This window comes from Carcharodon carcharias, chromosome 1 (assembly GCF_017639515.1).
Source record: "Carcharodon carcharias isolate sCarCar2 chromosome 1, sCarCar2.pri, whole genome shotgun sequence".
NCBI classification, from domain to species: Eukaryota; Metazoa; Chordata; class Chondrichthyes; order Lamniformes; family Lamnidae; genus Carcharodon; species Carcharodon carcharias.
Window position 1 is genome coordinate 82,955,007 of NC_054467.1, and position 24,101 is coordinate 82,979,107.

General features: G+C 43.5%; 1 protein-coding gene across 1 annotated transcript in view; it reads right to left on the minus strand.

Moving 5' to 3' along the window:
• htra3b (HtrA serine peptidase 3b) overlaps positions 1 to 24,101 on the minus strand; it is a 61,220-nt gene that overhangs the window by 36,902 nt on the left and 217 nt on the right. The window contains exons 2-7 of the mRNA XM_041198615.1: positions 23,531 to 23,968; positions 7,645 to 7,744; positions 6,181 to 6,406; positions 3,239 to 3,433; positions 1,352 to 1,384; positions 889 to 1,003 (exon numbers count right to left, since the gene is read on the minus strand). Of these exons, the coding sequence (XP_041054549.1) occupies positions 889 to 1,003; positions 1,352 to 1,384; positions 3,239 to 3,433; positions 6,181 to 6,406; positions 7,645 to 7,744; positions 23,531 to 23,966 (1,105 nt within the window). The 5' untranslated portion in view covers positions 23,967 to 23,968. The remainder of the gene's footprint in view (positions 1 to 888; positions 1,004 to 1,351; positions 1,385 to 3,238; positions 3,434 to 6,180; positions 6,407 to 7,644; positions 7,745 to 23,530; positions 23,969 to 24,101) is intronic.

Sequence of the window (24,101 nt, forward strand, 5' to 3'; positions counted from 1 at the left end):
TACTCAGCCAATTTTGTATCCATGTTGCTACTGTTCCTTTTATTCCATGAGCTATAATTTTTCTCATGTCTTTTGTGTGGCACTGTATCAAATGTCCTTTGAAAGTCGATGTACACCACATCAACAGCACTACCCTCATCAACCCTCTCTGTTACCTCTTCAAAAAAAATCCAGCAAGTTGGTTAAATTTCCCTTTTAGAAATCCATGCTGGCTCTTCCTAATCAACCTACATTTTCCCATATGACTAATAATTCTATCCCCAATAATTTTCTCAAGAAGCTTTGCCACCACTGAAGTTAAGCTGATTAGTCTGTAACTGCTGGGCTTATCCTTACAACATTTTTTGTACAAGAGCATGACGTTTGCAATTCTCTGATCCTGAACGGTCTTGACAAGGTGGACGTGAAAAGGGTGTTTCTTCTTGTGGGTGAGTCCAGAACTCTGGACACTGTTTTAAAATTAGGGGTTGCCCTTTAAGGACAGAGATGTGGAGAATTTTTTTCTCTCAGAGGGTTGTTCAACTTTGGATCTCTGCCTCAGAAGATGGGGTCATTGAATATTTTTAAGGCAGAGATAGATATGTCCTTGTTAGACAAGTGAATCAAAGGTTATAGGGGGTAGATGGGAACGTGGAATTCGAAACACAAGTAGATCCACCATGATCTTATTGAATGGCACAGCAAGGTCGAGGGGTCGAATGGCATACTCCTGTTCCTATTTCTTATGTTTACTATTAGTCTGGCCTATCAGATTTCACACATTATAGTACATATTGCATGCTGCCATTTGTTTCCTATTCATGTAATAGTCAAAATTATGCTTTTGTATTGTAGTATGTTCCATCCTAGAAAATAAATCAGCTGAATTCATGCACTCAAAATTCTTACCTTTGGTTTGTTTATCTTGAGAATCAGTAAGAAACATTGCAATACGATCTGATGGAATTGCAAAGGAAATTCCTGCAGTGACCTTCAGTGTATTTATTCCTATAACCTCTCCATCCTGTAAGATGATAATATTTTAAAAGAAGTTTTAAAGGAAACTCTAGGGTGTATTCTAAATATCATTCATTGTATTTGCTGCTGTTAGATTCAGAGGATGATATGTGCTTTGAAGTTTTGCATAGCATATTTATTTTGCAACAGATAAAACCGTGCTAACTCTTAAAGCAAAACAATTTATCAACTTCCAGATATTAGTAGCTAACCTGTTTCTGAAGAGTTGAAAACATAGCAAACACACCCGAAACACAATGCAGTAAAATATATCATAGATATATTTTTCAATTCAATGTTAAATATTGCAGCTTAGCATGTAAAAGAAAATGAAATGACAGATAATTGGGCTTACCAAATTCACCAAAGGCCCTCCAGAGTTTCCATACTTCAGTGATGTGTAATATACAGAAAAGAGCAAAGACAGTAAGTACACATAAAGTACATGTATTGAATATTTAACATTAGGTTGTGTTGCTTTATACACATCACTAGTAACTGCCAATTTAACTGTGAACAATCCGTAAACTGAGTTGTACTTCACTAAAAACAAAGTGATAGTATCTTGACTCGCCTTCAATTATGTCTTATCCTCCAATTTTTCTATTCTTACTATCCCTTCCAGGAGGTAGTGATGATGGCATGGATCCAGTCATGGTGGCATATATATCCACAAGAGGTGACTCTCTGAGTGTTTCATCCTACTAGCTATTTTGTATTTACAAATCCTAACAATGAGTTGAACTGACAAACCTTGGGCCATCACATTTAATATCAAACCTGCCCTCATCTGATGTTTATAACTGTGCAGATTTCCCCCAGCTAATAACAGAACAGGGAAGGCCAGTTCTGAAAATCTCATTTGAGGTCACATTGGATGAATTATGGTGTTAAAACATAACTGGTCTTAGTCTGGTCCGAATTCAATGCACTGCCACCTTTAGCAAAGATTCCACAGTTATCAAGTAAATCATGCTATTGCAGTGGGTGGGTTCAGAACTAAACATTATTGTATTTGAGTGAACAGCTGCTGACCACATCAGTCAACATTATTTTTCCTTTCTCTTCAAAATGTATTAAGCAGTTATAATGCCGGCGATCATTATTTTGTCCAGTCATTCAGTAGTGATTTTAAAAAGCAAGTGCAGAAATATATCATGCTTTTAAGCAGTTGATTCTCCAAAACCAAAAACATATACTAAGTGGTGTGTTTTATACTTAAACATGCCACCTTTGGATTGCTATTTTTATTGCTTTAAAATCTCAAATCCACTCTGGTCAACCAACCAGTAAAAGTTAATGCAAGGCAAGAAGAAAATGTTTCTTTAATTGTCACCATAGTTATTATTGACTTCCTAAGATACTAATTCCATTCCCATCCAGCTTTTGCCAGAACGGATTCCATGAAATCATACAAAACTATTCCACATTGAAAATGAATATTTTCTTTGGCTTTAGTTTAATCATCACTGAATCCATTGATTTCCATGTCCACACAAAGTTAGATCAAAAGCTTTATATAAAAAAAAACTGATATAACAAAAGACAATGTAAATATCATTCTCTCTTTTTTGGAACTCATTGGGTATAAATGTGATTGAAAATACTATATAACATCTGATGTAAATCACTGGCAAAGCCCATATAAACATTTGATTAAAACATGCAACATTAAATATGTATATTATAAACGTGTTGAAGTTTTGGCTGCTAGAGTGCATACTTTTTGGCATAGTCCACAGGTGTTAAAGTTATAACTTTGAGCGTGAGGAATGCTCTTCTGTCTGCTCACTATAACATTGCTGGTTCTTATGTTGTTTAACCAAGGGTAAACCAATTGTGGAAACTAGCCGATCAGCACTGAATAGTGGACGTGCAGAATGGGATAGATATTCTGGATGAAAATTCTGGAATTTTATTTGATTACTATTGGGATTCAGGAAGCATTTATGTATAACTTGTCCTGAATATTAAATAAGTGGCATAAAAGGTCAGGACAAGGTGCACTGGACAAGCTACATGGACTAAGTGGCCCTTTCTCATTCTGTGCTTTCTTATGTTCTTAAGTTCTTGCTGGTAAACACAACAACTATATTGCCAGTGTCTCTGAGGCAGAAATGGTTGTTGCTTGCAATTGAAGCTGCAAAAGCAGCACAAGAAGTGTCTGCTAAACCAGATGAATGTCACTGTGTCTCAGGTTATTTCATCACACTTTGAAAATATCTTAGTACATTGCACCTACATTGATTATGGCATCTGTTTGAATGTAGTCCATGTCTGAATCTCTTAGACCCAGCTCTCGTCCATCTCTCTGAGCAGAGCTAACAATTCCGGTAGTTACGGTATTTTGCAAAGCAAAAGGACTCCCAATAGCAACTACAAATTCTCCTGGCCTAAGGTCGACAGACTGACCCAGTGTTAGTATAGGTAGCTTTCTCTGTAAAATATTAAATTAAAGCCAAGTCCATAATTCAATTTTATCAAATAACAGCCGGTTTCTCATAGTCTGGAACAGAAATAGCCTTTTCTTTTCAAAGTTGTACAAATAATCTGGATATCATAGTAGCTTTCCTTGCCAAAGATATAGCAGTGACTACATTTCAAAATTACTACATTGGTACATTGAGAAAGTAAAACCTGTTAAATAAACACGAGGTATTTCATTTGTGTAACATCACAAAATGTCCTGTAGCTTTAAATATATACAGTATATTTATGGGTTTAAACATTTAGCAGTACTACAACCTGAACACCTAGTAATGTGTAGTGGCCATTTGATTCCAGCTGTTAGGAAAATCTAATTTACTTAGACCTGATCATTGTAAACTCAGATGTCTTCCGCACTTGTGGAATAATATGGAAAATATACCACCATTCATCTATGTCCTTTACCACATTTTTGCCATGTACAACTGAAAAATTTTATTTCTGCTTGTTGCTGCATTTTGATTGTAAAATAAGAGTTGATTTCCGCTTGCCATTACCTATCCTAATTACAGAATGAAACACTTAATTGAAATTTCTGTCTGAATTTTACACTTTAAAAAAAATAACTACTACTTTCTCCAAGCTGCTCACATGCTACAATGTTTAGGGGCTAATAATATTGTTCCAGCACAGTGCCAATGAAAACATTAATGTCTGGGCAGTGTGTGCGCCAGCAATGAAATAAGCTGATCTCATGATATAATGCAAGGTCATCTTAATCATTTAGTATCATATGGGCAGAATTTTCCCGTCGGCGATTTGGGAGTGGGCCCCACTCGCCGACGGGAAAACAGCGCAGGATGACGTTGGGAGGAACGTCATCCCTTTCCATTTAATTATTGAAGAAGGCGGGCGGACAGTGAAATCAGCAGTCCGCCCGCTGACCTGTCAATGGACAATTAAGGCCATTGACAGGATAATTAAGCTTGTTAAATGCCCTGCCCGTCCAACCTTAAGGTTGGCGGGCAGGCCAGGAGCCCCAGCGGGCTTCTGATAATACATGAAACCTCATCCAGTGGCGGGATGAGGTTTCATGTCCGTTTTTAAAAACTTCAATAAAGTTTATGTTCTTCTTACTAACATGTCCCTTCTCGTGTGACATTGTCACATGAGAGGAGCATGTTAATAATTTTAATATTTTTCTATTTTTAAAGATTTTTATACTGTCAGTAATCTCCCTGAGACAGCACTTAGTCTCAGGGAATGTGTGCTCTTTCGCGCATAGAGCGCACTTTGACAGATGGAGAAATCCCTCCCTGCACCCCGCACAGGAGGCGCATAGCGCTTCCTGTCGGGCAGGCCGCTGGGCAGGCCTTAAATGGCCTGCCCACTCAAAATGGCCGTGGGCCCTGTTTCGGCGACGGAGTTCGGCTGCCCGCCCACCACCAAGCCGGTGAGGCCTGCCCGCCCATCAAGGTAAAAATTCTGGCCATAAAGTTCCTGGCACAGTGTATGCAGTACAACATCTCCTAAAAGACTGGTGATTATCTTAAAGCTCAGGAATAGAAGTAGCAACAATCAACAATCCCAATTCAGTAAATGGCACCCTCCCAATATACAGTTTTGTAGGTTCAGATGCCATGTGTGCCACAGAAAGGGATTTTCCCATTTGAAAAGTGGTGTGAAAGCAGCTTCAACAGAGATAGAGAAAAAGAGAATGTTGTCTTGCCTATAACCAATTCCAGTGAGCAGTTGAGTAAGAAATTTGTTAAGTCTTAGTAAGTATTACAAGTTAAATGCATTTACATTTTGTTCTATATTTTTAAGCACTAAACAGCCCTAATACCTGCCCGGTGTACTGTCCTTCAATGCCATCAACACTTCTATGCCACCCTACCTAGTGTTATTTGCATTGGGCACACAGCAGATCTCAGCCCTTAACATTAAAGATCACCCTGTGCACGATGTACATGAACACTATGGATGCCAAGCATTGCAGTATTAGCCCCTTAGACTTAGACTTCAATCAGAACCAATAATTTTGGCAGGAGTTACCTTTCTACAATTGAACAGTTTATTTTGGGATTGGATGTTTTGCAGTTTAGACACATTGATCTTAAGAGCTAGGGCAAAGCATGCGACAGTGAACAGCAGCTATTCTATTCTTTTTTCCATAGAAGGCATCAGAAAAGAAAATCAGACAGTGTGTAAAGCATGCTACCGATTCGCTATCATCTGTTTCGTGCTATTACTGAAAACCAATTTCACTCCTACTGCTTTGTTTCTTCAGGGTTCTGAACCAGCACAGCAGATTTGAATAAAGATTCCTTCTCTCAGATAACTGTAAAAGTCCTATATAAAATGAGATTAGGCTTTCTCTATAGCATATATTGGCTTTAGATCAGCACTGATTAGCTGAGAATTTGCAATCTTACACAAAGTAAAATTAGGTTTTTGGGAAATGGACAAATCAAACTGAAGAAATTAAAATTTGCTGGGGAGGGTGGTTCTCCTCTGAATTTGGTGGTTAAGATATTTCAGGTAACAGGATGGACTCTGCATCTGGCCTCGCGTGTACCTGACCTACAAATACTTGATATTTGGTGTACAAGTTTTTTTTAAAAAGGTTCTTCAAGTATTAACACTCTTCATTTTAATAAGGACAAATATATCAAAAGAAGAATGGAAAAACATACTGAATAGTAAAAAACGTAATTTCTTGTCTCGTAAAGTTTCACCAAAAGATGATGCACTTACCTTAGGATTAATCTTTATTGTTGCTATGTCTGATTTCTTGTCCAGGTCTTTTATTGTTGCTTCATAGTTTTTTCCATCATGTACCTGCACCTTCAGCTGTTGTTGACCTGATGTTATGGTATTGCTAGACACTACTACATGGGCGTTGGTCACAATTAGCCCACTATCTGATATTATAAAGCCAGAGCCACTTGACAATGGGACATTTCGTCTCAATAGAGGATGCCTGTGTTTGTGGGGAAAATTGATACAGGCTGACAGATTTTCTACATTGTTAGTGGTATGAACTTTTTTCATTGCCAATGATTAAATTGTATTAAATCTGTATTCTTACTAACATTTTTGTATTTATTAAGAAAACAACTGTGGAAGCAATTTTCCACATTTTGAACATTTTATTTAATCACAAAATTACTGTAATTTATAAGTACCATTAATCTCAAAAAAGGTATGTGCTATTTTTAAGCAAAGCCTTCATCACTGACACTATTAAATTCTATTCTGCTATCGTGATCTTCATAACCTTTTGCTTCCTTTCACTATGAAGTTCAACAGCCAAAATGACAATTGTTAGCAAGTAAAATTAAAATTCACAATGGTAACAAAAGAGTCAGTCTGTAATGGGAAAACCTGACTGGTAAAGCTCATTGAATCAAAAGACTTTGCAACGGGAAGAACAAAAACAAGTTGGGAGTAAATTCAAGTGCATTGCATAATTCAGGGGCTCAGGTGGCATAAAGAAATCATTACCCTCATAGTTTACAGTACAATTCAAACTGTCACTAACGTTACCTTGACAAGCATTTGTTCCCAGCCAGTTATCACTCTCTATCACAACATATAACAAATGTGCAGCCATTGCAAGAAAATCTGATATCAGTTTGTGAAGGTTGGTACAAAATAAGACTGTTGAGCTTGTTGAAGAAACTAGAAATAAATGTTTAGGAAGTCCATCATTTCTAGCCCTTTATTACGAAGGGAAATCCCAAACACACTAAATCAAAAGGGTATGGTAGTGTAAGGTTAAGTTACTGAGCAAATAATCCAGAGAATGTGAGTTCAGATCCCAAAATGGTAGTTTAAGAATTTGAATTCTGTTTTGGAAATAAACATGTGGTATTCTTAAAAGTGACCATGAAACTGTTGGATTGTTTTGAAAATCCAATTGGTTCACAAAAGTCTTTCAGGGTAGAAAACCTCTTGCTCTTATACGTGACTCCATTCCCACACCAATGTGGTTGACTTTTAATTGCCCCGAGAAATGGCCTAACAGAACCACTACTAGCAGTCCAACAAGGCCCACAATCCCTTTCTCAGGGCAACTACAGACAGCATAGAATATCAGCCATGCCAGCAATGCCCATGTTTTAAGGAAGATTTTTTTAAATTAAATTAATTCAAGTATATACTATATAGTATCTTAAATTTGTAATACTCCATGCACATTACTCCTGACCAACTTACCTTAAAAACAGCTCTATGTGAACAACTGCAGGTGCAATTTTCTCCACCACATCTGCTATAAAATTGAATTTATACCTTGGACTGTTTGGATGTGAATGACCTATACTACGCAGAAGAAATGTTGCATATTATTTATGAAATTCATACTGTTACTAACATTTAAAATCAGTTACATCCAAACAAATGATAGACTTATTTAGGAAAATAGGACAAGAACTGAATTCAATAATTTTGTTGAAATATTCTTAAATATTCATTGCAAATTGTCAAAAAATACCATTATAACAGTTCAAAACACCAACATCAACTAGTGATGGAGTAATGAAGCATTAGAGTTACTGTTTATTCATCCAAAAAACTATCCTAGTATAACACATGAAGAAAATACACCAACCGGCATAAAGCAGCTCACAGTTACATTGATCCACGGACAATTCTGGGATGACCGCCATAATTAGAGGACATAAGTACATTGATAAGCTTCAAGGATGATGAAAATTTAGGAATAAAAATTATTTCTTTCCATGAACTAGTAGGTGTGTGGAACATACTCTCAGAAAAACAGCTAGAATGTTAATTATTACCTTTTAAAAATATATCTAGTTTAGAATTTGAGGTTTAAGGGATAAGTATAACAACTGATAATCAAATATGTTAGAGTATTTTGATTCCAATACCACTGGTAGTGTGGAAATGTTATCCTTGCAACACGAATGGTCCACATTGATTATAGGTTAGAATGTTGGATTTATGTCCTTGGGTTTTACTCCGTTAACCTTCAGAGGGCAGTGAAACATTCCAGAGAAATTTTGAAGTTTGGTTAGCTGAGGTAATTCTGTTTAATATATTTGCATTAAGTGACTTTGTGTAGAAAGAAACCTAATGCAAACTGAAGTAAAGTTAAACTTTTTAATTTTCTGTTCTCAGCCATATCCCTCAAGTGATCAAATAAGATTTACAGTCTATACAATGAAAATTATACAGATGTCATAGAATTATTATGGCATAGAAGGAGTCCATGCCAGGTCTCTTTATCACCCTCTTCATCAAAGGAGCCCTGGCTTTGGTTTCCCTACCTTTCGCCCTTGTTGGAATGTTCTCACCATGAATTATCTCCTCCTTAAAAAGATCACCCATGTTCCATTACAGTTTTTCCTGTCTGCCTTTGGTTCCATTTTACCTTGGCTAGATACTTTCTCATCTCACTGAACTTAGCCCTATTCCAATCTAAAAGTTATATGTTAAATTGTTCCTTGCACTTCTCTATTGCTAATCTAAACCTTATGATATGATGATAGGTCTTACCCAAGTGCTCCACTTTAGACACCTGATCCACTTGACACAGCTCATTCCCAGCACCAGATCTAGCAATGCCTCCATCCTATTTGGACCAAGAACATACTAGCAAGGCAGCTATGTTCTCATGAACACATTTTTAAAAAATCCTCCCCTTTCTTACTTGTTATTCTAACATGATCTTAACATTCCCAATTGATGTTTGGTTAATTGAAGTTCCCAATATCACCATTTTATAGTTCTTATAGATCTCTAATTTTGTTGCACATTAGCTCATCTATCTCTCTCATACTATTTGAAGGCCTATAAAATATCACCCCTTCTCCATACTCAACCCTCCTCCATCTCTTTCAAACACACAAAATGTTGAAAGCCTTTCCTCATAAACTATTTTCTTACTTTTTTAAATGTACTTGTATACCTCTGCTCCTACCCACAATGTTTTCTGAAGAAGCCATAGAAAAGTCTGCATTTGGGCAAGACCATTTTTAAATTGATTTCTTATGAGTTTTCAACAGTGTAAAATCCGTGAAGTAAGCACATCGGAAACCGTGGAATAACACATCAGATTGTTAGTGTATTTTAAAAGGACTGTCAGTGAGTTCAGCTATCTCTTCCTTACGGACATCAAGTATTTGCACAAGGCACCCAATTAACCTAGGGAAAATTAAGTTTAGCAGTTTTTCCAAGGGATACTAAATAGCCATCAGAAAAGTTGGTCAAAATTTAAACTACCTAACCATGCCAGCGCAAAGTGAAATAGTTGTATACTGTACATTTTACTGTTCGGTTTATGGGCAGAGCTGTATAATGTGACTGCACCCATTTTTATGGCAAGTGGTTTTAATAGCACGTTTCAAAATCTGCCATTTGTCCACAAAGTTGAGGAGAAAACTGTTGTCAGATGATACTCACTATAATTAATTATGGAACTACAGGCAGCAAAAGTTCATTAGAATGGTTACTGTGCTAATGAGGTACTGTTGTAGATGAAAATACTCTGTAATTTATTTATGTATATTTATTTATGTTTGGTTACTGTACAATGTAGTCATAAAGGTAAGGCAAACTACAAAAAATATAGTGGAATTTGTGGGGTTTGCACATGGTGGTATTAAATATAAAAAGCAAGAAAGTGATGTTGAATTTTTACAAGATATTAGTTAAGCTGCAGTTAGGGTACAGTACTATATAAAAACAAAAAAACTGCGGATGCTGGAAATCCAAAACAAAAACAGAATTACCTGAAAAAACTCAGCAGGTCTGGCAGCATCGGCGGAGAAGAAAAGAGTTGACGTTTCGAGTCCTCATGACCCTTCGACAGAACTTGAGTTCGAGTCCAGGAAAGAGCTGAAATATAAGCTGGTTTAAGGTGTGTGTGTGGGGGGCGGAGAGATAGAGAGACAGAGAGGTGGAGGGGGTTGGTGTGGTTGTAGCGACAAACAAGCAGTGATAGAAGCAGATCATCAAAAGATGTCAACAACAATAGTACAATAGAACACATAGGTGTTAAAGTTAAAGTTGGTGATATTATCTAAACGAATGTGCTAATTAAGAATGGATGGTAGGGCACTCAAGGTATAGCTCTAGTGGGTTTTTTTTTATTTTATATAATGGAAATAGGTGGGAAAAGGAAAATCTTTATAATTTATTGGGAAAAAAAAAGGGGGAAACAGAAAGGGGGTGGGGATGGGGGAGGGGATTCACGACCTAAAGTTGTTGAATTCAATATTCAGTCCGGAAGGCTGTAAAGTCCCTAGTCGGAAGATGAGGTGTTGTTCCTCCAGTTTGCGTTGGGCTTCACTGGAACAATGCAGCAAGCCAAGGACAGACATGTGGGCAAGAGAGCAGGGTGGAGTGTTAAAATGGCAAGCGACAGGGAGGTTTGGGTCATTCTTGCGGACAGACCGCAGGTGTTCTGCAAAGCGGTCGCCCAGTTTACGTTTGGTCTCTCCAATGTAGAGGAGACCACATTGGGAGCAACGAATGCAGTAGACTAAGTTGGGGGAAATGCAAGTGAAATGCTGCTTCACTTGAAAGGAGTGTTTGGGTCCTTGGACGGTGAGGAGAGAGGAAGTGAAGGGGCAGGTGTTGCATCTTTTGCGTGGGCAAGGGGTTGTGCCATAGGAGGGGGTTGAGGAGTAGGGGGTGATGGAGGAGTGGACCAGGGTGTCCCGGAGGGAGCGATCCCTACGGAATGCCGATAAGGGGGGTGAAGGGAAGATGTGTTTGGTAGTGGCATCATGCTGGAGTTGGCGGAAATGGCGGAGGATGATCCTTTGAATGCGGAGGCTGGTGGGGTGATAAGTGAGGACAAGGGGGACCCTATCATGTTTCTGGGAGGGAGGAGAAGGAGTGAGGGCGGATGCGCGGGAGATGGGCCGGACACGGTTGAGGGCCCTGTCAACGACCGTGGGTGGAAAACCTCGGTTAAGGAAGAAGGAGGACATGTCAGAGGAACTGTTTTTGAATGTAGCATCATCGGAACAGATGCGACGGAGGCGAAGGAACTGAGAGAATGGGATGGAGTCCTTACAGGAAGTGGGGTGTGAGGAGCTGTAGTCGAGATAGCTGTGGGTGTCGGTGGGTTTGTAATGGATATTGGTGGACAGTCTATCACCAGAGATTGAGACAGAGAGGTCAAGGAAGGGAAGGGAAGTGTCAGAGATGGACCACGTGAAAATGATGGAGGGGTGGAGATTGGAAGCAAAATTAATAAATTTTTCCAAGTCCTGACGAGAGCATGAAGCAGCACTGAAATAATCATCGATGTACCGGAGAAAGAGTTGTGGAAGGGGGCCGGAGTAGGACTGCAACAAGGAATGTTCCACATACCCCATAAAGAGACAGGCATAGCTGGGGCCCATGCGGGTACCCATAGCCACACCTTTTATTTGGAGGAAGTGAGAGGAGTTGAAGGAGAAATTGTTCAGCGTGAGAACAAGTTCAGCCAGACGGAGGAGAGTAGTGGTGGATGGGGATTGTTCAGGCCTCTGTTCGAGGAAGAAGCTAAGGGCCCTCAGACCATCCTGGTGGGGGATGGAGGTGTAGAGGGATTGGACGTCCATGGTGAAGAGGAAGCGGTAGGGGCCAGGGAACTGGAAATTGTTGATGTGACGTAAGGTGTCAGAGGAATCACGGATGTAGGTGGGAAGGGACTGGACAAGGGGAGAGAGAAGGGAGTCAAGATAACGAGAAATGAGTTCTGTGGGGCAGGAGCAAGCTGAGACGATCGGTCTACCGGGGCAGTTCTGTTTGTGGATTTTGGGTAGGAGATAGAAGCGGGCCGTCCGAGGTTGGGCAACTATCAGGTTGGAAGCTGTGGGAGGGAGATCCCCAGAGGAGATGAGGTCAGTGACAGTCCTGGAAACAATGGCTTGATGTTCAGTGGTGGGGTCATGGTCCAGGGAGAGGTAGGAGGAAGTGTCTGCGAGTTGACGCTCAGCCTCCGCGTGGTAGAGGTCAGTGCGCCAGACAACAACAGCACCACCCTTGTCAGCGGGTTTGATGACAATGTCAGGGTTGGACCTGAGAGAATGGAGTGCAGTAAGTTCAGAGAGAGACAGGTTAGAATGGGTGAGAGGAGCAGAGAAATTGAGACGACTAATGTCGCGCCGACAGTTCTCAATGAAAAGATCGAGAGAAGGTAAGAATCCAGAGGGAGGGGTCCAGGTGGAGGGAGAATATTGAAGATGGGTAAAAGGATCCGTTGAACTGGGAGAGGACTCCTGCCCAAAGAAGTGAGCCCGGAGACGAAGACGGCGGAAGAAGAGTTCAGTATCATGCCGAGCCCGAAATTCATTGAGGTGAGGGCGTAAGGGTATGAAACTAAGTCCTTTGCTGAGCACTGAACGTTCAGCATCGGAGAGGGGAAGGTCAGGGGGTATAGTGAATACACGGCTGGGGTTGGGATTGGAAGATGGGGTGGGGACGGAGGGACAGGCAGGGGTGGAGTGTCCTAGATGGGTGTTGGTGTCGATGAGTTGTTGGAGCTTGCGTTCCTTAGCACTTGAGAGAAAGAGAAAAAGTTTCTTGTTGAGGCGTCGGATGAGCCGAAGGATAAAATGAAACTGGGGGCACGCGCAGCTTTGAAAAAGGGTACGGCGGTGCTGCTGGAGGGAGAGGTCGAGTGTGTTCATATGGCGGCGCATGGCACTGAGAGTGGATTTCAGAATGTGACGGGAACAGCAGTCCGAGAAACGTTTTATGTCCCGGAGATACCTGTAATCCTGGGTGGGTTCGAAACATGAGGGGTGGAATTTCAGTTGAAATCCATGTGGGGTAAGTCGGAGACGGAGACAGTCACTGAGAAAGGAGATATGGCTGTGAAAGCGGGTTTTAGTAAACACCTTGTCAAACACTAGGAGAGAAATGGAAAGCAATGAAGGTGAACAAGGCAACAGAGAAATCCGTAAATCTTGTCGCAGAGAGGAACAGAACTTCTTCAAGGAGGTAGGCATTTCTTGAAGAGCAGTGGCAGTCAATTAAACACAGAGATAAAAACAAAAAAACTGCGGATGCTGGAAATCCAAAACAAAAACAGAATTACCTGGAAAAACTCAGCAGGTCTGGCAGCATCGGCGGAGAAGAAAAGAGTTGACGTTTCGAGTCCTCATGACCCTTCGACAGAACTTGAGTTCGAGTCCAGGAAAGAGCTGAAATATAAGCTGGTTTAAGGTGTGTGTGTGGGGGGCGGAGAGATAGAGAGACAGAGAGGTGGAGGGGGTTGGTGTGGTTGTAGCGACAAACAAGCAGTGATAGAAGCAGATCATCAAAAGATGTCAACAACAATAGTACAATAGAACACATAGGTGTTAAAGTTAAAGTTGGTGATATTATCTAAACGAATGTGCTAATTAAGAATGGATGGTAGGGCACTCAAGGTATAGCTCTAGTGGGTTTTTTTTTTATTTTATATAATGGAAATAGGTGGGAAAAGGAAAATCTTTATAATTTATTGGGAAAAAAAAAAGGGGGAAACAGAAAGGGGGTGGGGATGGGGGAGGGGACTCACGACCTAAAGTTGTTGAATTCAATATTCAGTCCGGAAGGCTGTAAAGTCCCTAGTCGGAAGATGAGGTGTTGTTCCTCCAGTTTGCGTTGGGCTTCACTGGAACAATGCAGCAAGCCAAGGACAGACATGTGGGCAAGAGAGCAGGGTGGAGTGTTAAAATGGCAAGCGACAGGGAGGTTTGGGTCATTCTTGCGGACAGACCGCAGGTGTTCTGCAAAGCGGTCGCCCAGTTTACGTTTGGTCTCTCCAATGTAGAGGAGACCACATTGGGAGCAACGAATGCAGTAGACTAAGTTGGGGGAAATGCAAGTGAAATGCTGCTTCACTTGAAAGGAGTGTTTGGGTCCTTGGACGGTGAGGAGAGAGGAAGTGAAGGGGCAGGTGTTGCATCTTTTGCGTGGGCAAGGGGTTGTGCCATAGGAGGGGGTTGAGGAGTAGGGGGTGATGGAGGAGTGGACCAGGATGTCCCGGAGGGAGCGATCCCTACGGAATGCCGATAAGGGGGGTGAAGGGAAGATGTGTTTGGTAGTGGCATCATGCTGGAGTTGGCGGAAATGGCGGAGGATGATCCTTTGAATGCGGAGGCTGGTGGGGTGATAAGTGAGGACAAGGGGGACCCTATCATGTTTCTGGGAGGGAGGAGAAGGAGTGAGGGCGGATGCGCGGGAGATGGGCCGGACACGGTTGAGGGCCCTGTCAACGACCGTGGGTGGAAAACCTCGGTTAAGGAAGAAGGAGGACATGTCAGAGGAACTGTTTTTGAATGTAGCATCATCGGAACAGATGCGACGGAGGCGAAGGAACTGAGAGAATGGGATGGAGTCCTTACAGGAAGTGGGGTGTGAGGAGCTGTAGTCGAGATAGCTGTGGGTGTCGGTGGGTTTGTAATGGATATTGGTGGACAGTCTATCACCAGAGATTGAGACAGAGAGGTCAAGGAAGGGAAGGGAAGTGTCAGAGATGGACCACGTGAAAATGATGGAGGGGTGGAGATTGGAAGCAAAATTAATAAATTTTTCCAAGTCCTGACGAGAGCATGAAGCAGCACTGAAATAATCATCGATGTACCGGAGAAAGAGTTGTGGAAGGGGGCCGGAGTAGGACTGCAACAAGGAATGTTCCACATACCCCATAAAGAGACAGGCATAGCTGGGGCCCATGCGGGTACCCATAGCCACACCTTTTATTTGGAGGAAGTGAGAGGAGTTGAAGGAGAAATTGTTCAGCGTGAGAACAAGTTCAGCCAGACGGAGGAGAGTAGTGGTGGATGGGGATTGTTCAGGCCTCTGTTCGAGGAAGAAGCTAAGGGCCCTCAGACCATCCTGGTGGGGGATGGAGGTGTAGAGGGATTGGACGTCCATGGTGAAGAGGAAGCGGTAGGGGCCAGGGAACTGGAAATTGTTGATGTGACGTAAGGTGTCAGAGGAATCACGGATGTAGGTGGGAAGGGACTGGACAAGGGGAGAGAGAAGGGAGTCAAGATAACGAGAAATGAGTTCTGTGGGGCAGGAGCAAGCTGAGACGATCGGTCTACCGGGGCAGTTCTGTTTGTGGATTTTGGGTAGGGGATAGAAGCGGGCCGTCCGAGGTTGGGCAACTATCAGGTTGGAAGCTGTGGGAGGGAGATCCCCAGAGGAGATGAGGTCAGTGACAGTCCTGGAAACAATGGCTTGATGTTCAGTGGTGGGGTCATGGTCCAGGGAGAGGTAGGAGGAAGTGTCTGCGAGTTGACGCTCAGCCTCCGCGTGGTAGAGGTCAGTGCGCCAGACAACAACAGCACCACCCTTGTCAGCGGGTTTGATGACAATGTCAGGGTTGGACCTGAGAGAATGGAGTGCAGTAAGTTCAGAGAGAGACAGGTTAGAATGGGTGAGAGGAGCAGAGAAATTGAGACGACTAATGTCGCGCCGACAGTTCTCAATGAAAAGATCGAGAGAAGGTAAGAATCCAGAGGGAGGGGTCCAGGTGGAGGGAGAATATTGAAGATGGGTAAAAGGATCCGTTGAACTGGGAGAGGACTCCTACCCAAAGAAGTGAGCCCGGAGACGAAGACGGCGGAAGAAGAGTTCAGTATCATGCCGAGCCCGAAATTCATTGAGGTGAGGGCGTAAGGGTATGAAACTAAGTCCTTTGCTGAGCACTGAACGTTCAGCATCGGAGAGGGGAAGGTCAGGGGGTATAGTGAATACACGGCTGGGGTGGGGATTGGAAGATGGGGTGGGGACGGAGGGACAGGCAGGGGTGGAGGGTCCTAGATGGGTGTTGGTGTCGATGAGTTGTTGGAGCTTGCGTTCCTTAGCACTTGAGAGAAAGAGAAAAAGTTTCTTGTTGAGGCGTCGGATGAGCCGAAGGATAAAATGAAACTGGGGGCACGCGCAGCTTTGAAAAAGGGTACGGCGGTGCTGCTGGAGGGAGAGGTCGAGTGTGTTCATATGGCGGCGCATGGCACTGAGAGTGGATTTCAGAATGTGACGGGAACAGCAGTCCGAGAAACGTTTTATGTCCCGGAGATACCTGTAATCCTGGGTGGGTTCGAAACATGAGGGGTGGAATTTCAGTTGAAATCCATGTGGGGTAAGTCGGAGACGGAGACAGTCACTGAGAAAGGAGATATGGCTGTGAAAGCGGGTTTTAGTAAACACCTTGTCAAACACTAGGAGAGAAATGGAAAGCAATGAAGGTGAACAAGGCAACAGAGAAATCCGGAAATCTTGTCGCAGAGAGGAACAGAACTTCTTCAAGGAGGTAGGCATTTCTTGAAGAGCAGTGGCAGTCAATTAAACACAGAGATAAAAACAAAAAAACTGCGGATGCTGGAAATCCAAAACAAAAACAGAATTACCTGGAAAAACTCAGCAGGTCTGGCAGCATCGGCGGAGAAGAAAAGAGTTGACGTTTCGAGTCCTCATGACCCTTCGACAGAACTTGAGTTCGAGTCCAGGAAAGAGCTGAAATATAAGCTGGTTTAAGGTGTGTGTGTGGGGGGCGGAGAGATAGAGAGACAGAGAGGTGGAGGGGGTTGGTGTGGTTGTAGCGACAAACAAGCAGTGATAGAAGCAGATCATCAAAAGATGTCAACAACAATAGTACAATAGAACACATAGGTGTTAAAGTTAAAGTTGGTGATATTATCTAAACGAATGTGCTAATTAAGAATGGATGGTAGGGCACTCAAGGTATAGCTCTAGTGGGTTTTTTTTTTATTTTATATAATGGAAATAGGTGGGAAAAGGAAAATCTTTATAATTTATTGGGAAAAAAAAAAGGGGGAAACAGAAAGGGGGTGGGGATGGGGGAGGGGACTCACGACCTAAAGTTGTTGAATTCAATATTCAGTCCGGAAGGCTGTAAAGTCCCTAGTCGGAAGATGAGGTGTTGTTCCTCCAGTTTGCGTTGGGCTTCACTGGAACAATGCAGCAAGCCAAGGACAGACATGTGGGCAAGAGAGCAGGGTGGAGTGTTAAAATGGCAAGCGACAGGGAGGTTTGGGTCATTCTTGCGGACAGACCGCAGGTGTTCTGCAAAGCGGTCGCCCAGTTTACGTTTGGTCTCTCCAATGTAGAGGAGACCACATTGGGAGCAACGAATGCAGTAGACTAAGTTGGGGGAAATGCAAGTGAAATGCTGCTTCACTTGAAAGGAGTGTTTGGGTCCTTGGACGGTGAGGAGAGAGGAAGTGAAGGGGCAGGTGTTGCATCTTTTGCGTGGGCAAGGGGTTGTGCCATAGGAGGGGGTTGAGGAGTAGGGGGTGATGGAGGAGTGGACCAGGGTGTCCCGGAGGGAGCGATCCCTACGGAATGCCGATAAGGGGGGTGAAGGGAAGATGTGTTTGGTAGTGGCATCATGCTGGAGTTGGCGGAAATGGCGGAGGATGATCCTTTGAATGCGGAGGCTGGTGGGGTGATAAGTGAGGACAAGGGGGACCCTATCATGTTTCTGGGAGGGAGGAGAAGGAGTGAGGGCGGATGCGCGGGAGATGGGCCGGACACGGTTGAGGGCCCTGTCAACGACCGTGGGTGGAAAACCTCGGTTAAGGAAGAAGGAGGACATGTCAGAGGAACTGTTTTTGAATGTAGCATCATCGGAACAGATGCGACGGAGGCGAAGGAACTGAGAGAATGGGATGGAGTCCTTACAGGAAGTGGGGTGTGAGGAGCTGTAGTCGAGATAGCTGTGGGTGTCGGTGGGTTTGTAATGGATATTGGTGGACAGTCTATCACCAGAGATTGAGACAGAGAGGTCAAGGAAGGGAAGGGAAGTGTCAGAGATGGACCACGTGAAAATGATGGAGGGGTGGAGATTGGAAGCAAAATTAATAAATTTTTCCAAGTCCTGACGAGAGCATGAAGCAGCACCGAAATAATCATCGATGTACCGGAGAAAGAGTTGTGGAAGGGGGCCGGAGTAGGACTGCAACAAGGAATGTTCCACATACCCCATAAAGAGACAGGCATAGCTGGGGCCCATGCGGGTACCCATAGCCACACCTTTTATTTGGAGGAAGTGAGAGGAGTTGAAGGAGAAATTGTTCAGCGTGAGAACAAGTTCAGCCAGACGGAGGAGAGTAGTGGTGGATGGGGATTGTTCAGGCCTCTGTTCGAGGAAGAAGCTAAGGGCCCTCAGACCATCCTGGTGGGGGATGGAGGTGTAGAGGGATTGGACGTCCATGGTGAAGAGGAAGCGGTAGGGGCCAGGGAACTGGAAATTGTTGATGTGACGTAATGTGTCAGAGGAATCACGGATGTAGGTGGGAAGGGACTGGACAAGGGGAGAGAGAAGGGAGTCAAGATAACGAGAAATGAGTTCTGTGGGGCAGGAGCAAGCTGAGACGATCGGTCTACCGGGGCAGTTCTGTTTGTGGATTCAACAATTTCCAGTTCCCTGGCCCCTACCGCTTCCTCTTCACCATGGACGTCCAATCCCTCTACACCTCCATCCCCCACCAGGATGGTCTGAGGGCCCTTAGCTTCTTCCTCGAACAGAGGCCTGAACAATCCCCATCCACCACTACTCTCCTCCGTCTGGCTGAACTTGTTCTCACGCTGAACAATTTCTCCTTCAACTCCTCTCACTTCCTCCAAATAAAAGGTGTGGCTATGGGTACCCGCATGGGCCCCAGCTATGCCTGTCTCTTTATGGGGTATGTGGAACATTCCTTGTTGCAGTCCTACTCCGGCCCCCTTCCACAACTCTTTCTCCGGTACATCGATGATTATTTCGGTGCTGCTTCATGCTCTCGTCAGGACTTGGAAAAATTTATTAATTTTGCTTCCAATTTCCACCCCTCCATCATTTTCACGTGGTCCATCTCTGACACTTCCCTTCCCTTCCTTGACCTCTCTGTCTCAATCTCTGGTGATAGACTGTCCACCAATATCCATTACAAACCCACCGACACCCACAGCTATCTCGACTACAGCTCCTCACACCACACTTCCTGTAAGGACTCCATCCCATTCTCTCAGTTCCTTCGCCTCCGTCGCATCTGTTCCGATGATGCTACATTCAAAAACAGTTCCTCTGACATGTCCTCCTTCTTCCTTAACCGAGGTTTTCCACCCACGGTCGTTGACAGGGCCCTCAACCGTGTCCGGCCCATCTCCCGCGCATCCGCCCTCACTCCTTCTCCTCCCTCCCAGAAACATGATAGGGTCCCCCTTGTCCTCACTTATCACCCCACCAGCCTCCGCATTCAAAGGATCATCCTCCGCCATTTCCGCCAACTCCAGCATGATGCCACTACCAAACACATCTTCCCTTCACCCCCCTTATCGGCATTCCGTAGGGATCGCTCCCTCCGGGACACCCTGGTCCACTCCTCCATCACCCCCTACTCCTCAACCCCCTCCTATGGCACAACCCCTTGCCCACGCAAAAGATGCAACACCTGCCCCTTCACTTCCTCTCTCCTCACCGTCCAAGGACCCAAACACTCCTTTCAAGTGAAGCAGCATTTCACTTGCATTTCCCCCAACTTAGTCTACTGCATTCGTTGCTCCCAATGTGGTCTCCTCTACGTTGGAGAGACCAAACGTAAACTGGGCGACCGCTTTGCAGAACACCTGCGGTCTGTCCGCAAGAATGACCCAAACCTCCCTGTCGCTTGCCATTTTAACACTCCACCCTGCTCTCTTGCCCACATGTCTGTCCTTGGCTTGCTGCATTGTTCCAGTGAAGCCCAACGCAAACTGGAGGAACAACACCTCATCTTCCGACTAGGGACTTTACAGCCTTCCGGACTGAATATTGAATTCAACAACTTTAGGTCGTGAGTCCCCTCCCCCATCCCCACCCCCTTTCTGTTTCCCCCTTTTTTTTTTCCCAATAAATTATAAAGATTTTCCTTTTCCCACCTATTTCCATTATATAAAATAAAAAAAAACCCACTAGAGCTATACCTTGAGTGCCCTACCATCCATTCTTAATTAGCACATTCGTTTAGATAATATCACCAACTTTAACTTTAACACCTATGTGTTCTATTGTACTATTGTTGTTGACATCTTTTGATGATCTGCTTCTATCACTGCTTGTTTGTCGCTACAACCACACCAACCCCCTCCACCTCTCTGTCTCTCTATCTCTCCGCCCCCCACACACACACCTTAAACCAGCTTATATTTCAGCTCTTTCCTGGACTCGAACTCAAGTTCTGTCGAAGGGTCATGAGGACTCGAAACGTCAACTCTTTTCTTCTCCGCCGATGCTGCCAGACCTGCTGAGTTTTTCCAGGTAATTCTGTTTTTGTTTTACAGTACTATATGTTGTTCTGGTCCACCCCTGTTTGGAGGACGTTATAGCAATGGAAAGGGTACAGTGAAAATTAATCAGAATGATATCTGGAACAAGAACTTACAGGTATAAAGAAAGGCGTGAAAAATATGAGTGTTTTTCACTTACACAGAAACAGTAGACAATATCAGTATTTGTACTTCCATTGTGGAGGGTATCAAAATTGAGCCCAACGTCACTCAACAGCACACAAGTATATTTTCCAGCAAAGGTCATGGGTTAGTGATTAGGAGCAGAAACCCACTCTCCGACCCAGAGATCCCAAGATCAAACTGTAACATCTCAATTGCTGCCGCAGCTAAAGGTAGCTTCCCACACAGGCCAAGATGCCTTTGGTCACTAGATTATCAGAGGGACATTATTTAATAAATGCAGCCATCTAAGCTAATTTACTCCAGGCCTGCAGTTTCATAGAAAATACTATTTTTGAGGTTTCTCTGGTTTCCATTTTCTAAGATGACCTGTTATTGGAGTGCTGTAGGTAGTGTCCTGCCTCTCAGCCAGAAGCTCCAGGTTCAAGTCCCACTCCAGGACAAAGAAAAGTGCATTCACAATGTGGCCAAACATGTTGAGTATCAACCTGAAAACCCTTCCAATATATGCCAATGGCAGGTGGTAAGAGTGGGAGAGACTCCTGCTCAGCCGTGTGCTGCAAAGAAATTGGAGCCTTTGTCGATAGCTCCAGACAACAACATGGATGTAAAAGTGCAACCAGGACTCCTTTGGTGGTGGTGGTGGTGGCAGTGGTGTGGGGGGTGGGTTGGTGTTGGATGGCTGGTGTGGATAAGACTGGTGCCAATTCCTATTCTGGCTGGGGTGGATTTGGGAACCGCCTCCTTGCCCCTACCCATGGCAGAGATTGTGGCGCTGTGGGTCAGACCTGCTTTCGGGCAGAGATCTTGAGAAGATGATGACCTAGCCACCTGAAGAATACATTGTAATGTCAGTCCAAGGTTGTTCCTCAAACACTTCTACCATCACTAAAAACTCTTAATCTGAAGCATATTATGTTTCTAAAATCAGTATAGGTTAAGTTTTAGCTGTCTGAAGCTATTTTCTAGTTAGCATATATAATTTTATTGCCTACAAGTGCAAAGGTTTAAGATGTATGTATCCTTCAGATGGTAGTTATAATGAAATATCATTGAGGAGATGGAAGTACAAGTACTTTAAATGTGAAATATCCTCTCTAAGCATTTGCTAACATAATCTGCCTCTTTATGCTTCACCCTATTGGGAGATGTAATGATTTTTGTAAATTGCTGGAGCTTGTAGAAGACCAGTCATTTTGCATTAGCTACCTGAAAGGGAATTGCTGTGCCCCTCCAAGTTGCACACCATCCTGACTTTGAACTATATCGCTGTTCCTTCACTGTCACTGGGTCAAAAACCAGCACCTTTTCAAGGGCAATTAGACATGGACAATATATGATGGCCGTGACAGCGATTCCTTGCATCCCATTAACAAATTAAAAAAGAGAATGTTATGGCTCCATTTGTGTGGGAATAGGAATTAGGATCCTTTTTGCTTCTAGATGCCAATGCCAGGATTCCAAAGTGGGAAAAAATACATCTGTGTTGGTCAGGTGAAGGAATTTTCTTTTTATATAACTACTGAGCTATGGCGTGATTGTCAGTGGCAACATCAGCATTTATTGCACAATCTAATTACCTTTGAGAAGGTGATGATGAACTGCCTTCTTAAACCCATGCAATCAATATAGTGTACCTACACCCACAATGCTGTTTTATCTTGATAATGATATGCCTATCCTACCCACCTATCTCCATAAACTTCTCTAACCGCACAATCTTTGACGTATCTGCACTTCTCTAATTCCACCCTCCTGAGCATTCCCAATTTTAATCATTCCATTGTTTGTGGCCATGCCTTCAGCTGCCTATGCCGCAAGCTCTGGAAATCCTTCCCTAAACAAATTAGCTTCCGGATTTCCTATAGCATAACAGTGGGGAAATGATGGCGTCATGATAATGCCACTGGGCTAGTAATCCAGCAGCTCAGACTAATGCTTTGGGACATGGGTTCAAATCCCACTACAATAGCTGGTGGAACTTAAATTCATTTAATAATTTTTTTAAAAATCAGGAATTGAAAGCTAGTCCATCAAACTATCATTGATTGTCATAAAAGCCCATCTGGTTTACTAATATCTTTTAGGAAGGAAATCTGCCATCCTTACCTGGTCTGGCCTACACATGACCCACAGCAATTTGGTTGACCCTTAACTGCCTGTGAAATGGCTGAGCAAGTCACTCAGTTCAACGGCAATTAGGGATGGGCAACAGCCAGTGACCCACATCCCATGAAAGAATAAATTGAATAAATTAAGTGACTACATTTCAAAAGTAGAGCACTTCATTGGTTGTAAAGAGTGGAGCGGTTGTGAAAGACTCTACATAAACACAAGTCTTTATTTTAAACTCGCCACCTCTCTACTGAGCTTCCGTCCTTTAAGAGACTTCTTAAAACCCGCCCCTTTCGCCAAGTTTTGGTCATCAGCCCTAACGTCACCTTATGTTTTGGGGTATTATGTTTAGTTTTATAATGCCTCCATAAAGTATCTTGGGATGCTTTTGAAGGTGCTATATAAACATAACTTGTTGATATTGAGAGGCTACCCATTGTAATGTTATTGTTACAAATTGATCAAGTAAGCCCCAGCTGACTACTGGGATAAAAGGATTTGTAAACAATACTTGTAAATAGCTTTTTTAAAATGCTATGGAGAGCAACTGTTGCACATTACTAAAGGATTTGTTTACCTGTTTTACATGCGCCCTTGTGAGCTTGAACGATCGGCGGCAGTCTCAGCTGCACGGCTCTCCTACTGACCATCTTGAGTTTGCACGGGCTGTCATAGGTATTCGCGTCGCTGCCACACACCTTGTAGTTGAATTTGCACCGGCAGACGCCCGGTCCCTTTGCCAGACGCTTGCCGAGCAGGGACTTGCACTGCATCCCTTCCCCGCAGCGTACTTCGCTCGGACGCCCGCAGGCTTGTCCCTCCCCAGCCGCGCACACCAGGCAGCAATGACAGACATCGTGTACATAACCATTCAAACAGCTGGGGCTCGGGCACTTGGAGACATCGCAGCGCTGCGAACACTCCGGGGAGGACTCGGCAGCCGCAGCGGCCACCCCACAGCTCAGAGTCCGCAGCAAGAAGCCCAAGAGGAGACAGGCAGTAAAACTCGCCATGGCTGCAGCATAGACACAAAACTCAATTCATGTACAGAACAGATACAACTGACAAACTTTAAACAAGTTGCTTTTTTTTAAAGTAAATTCTGTAACGTTAATTCCAAGCATAAAGATTCAATTATTTCGAGCAAA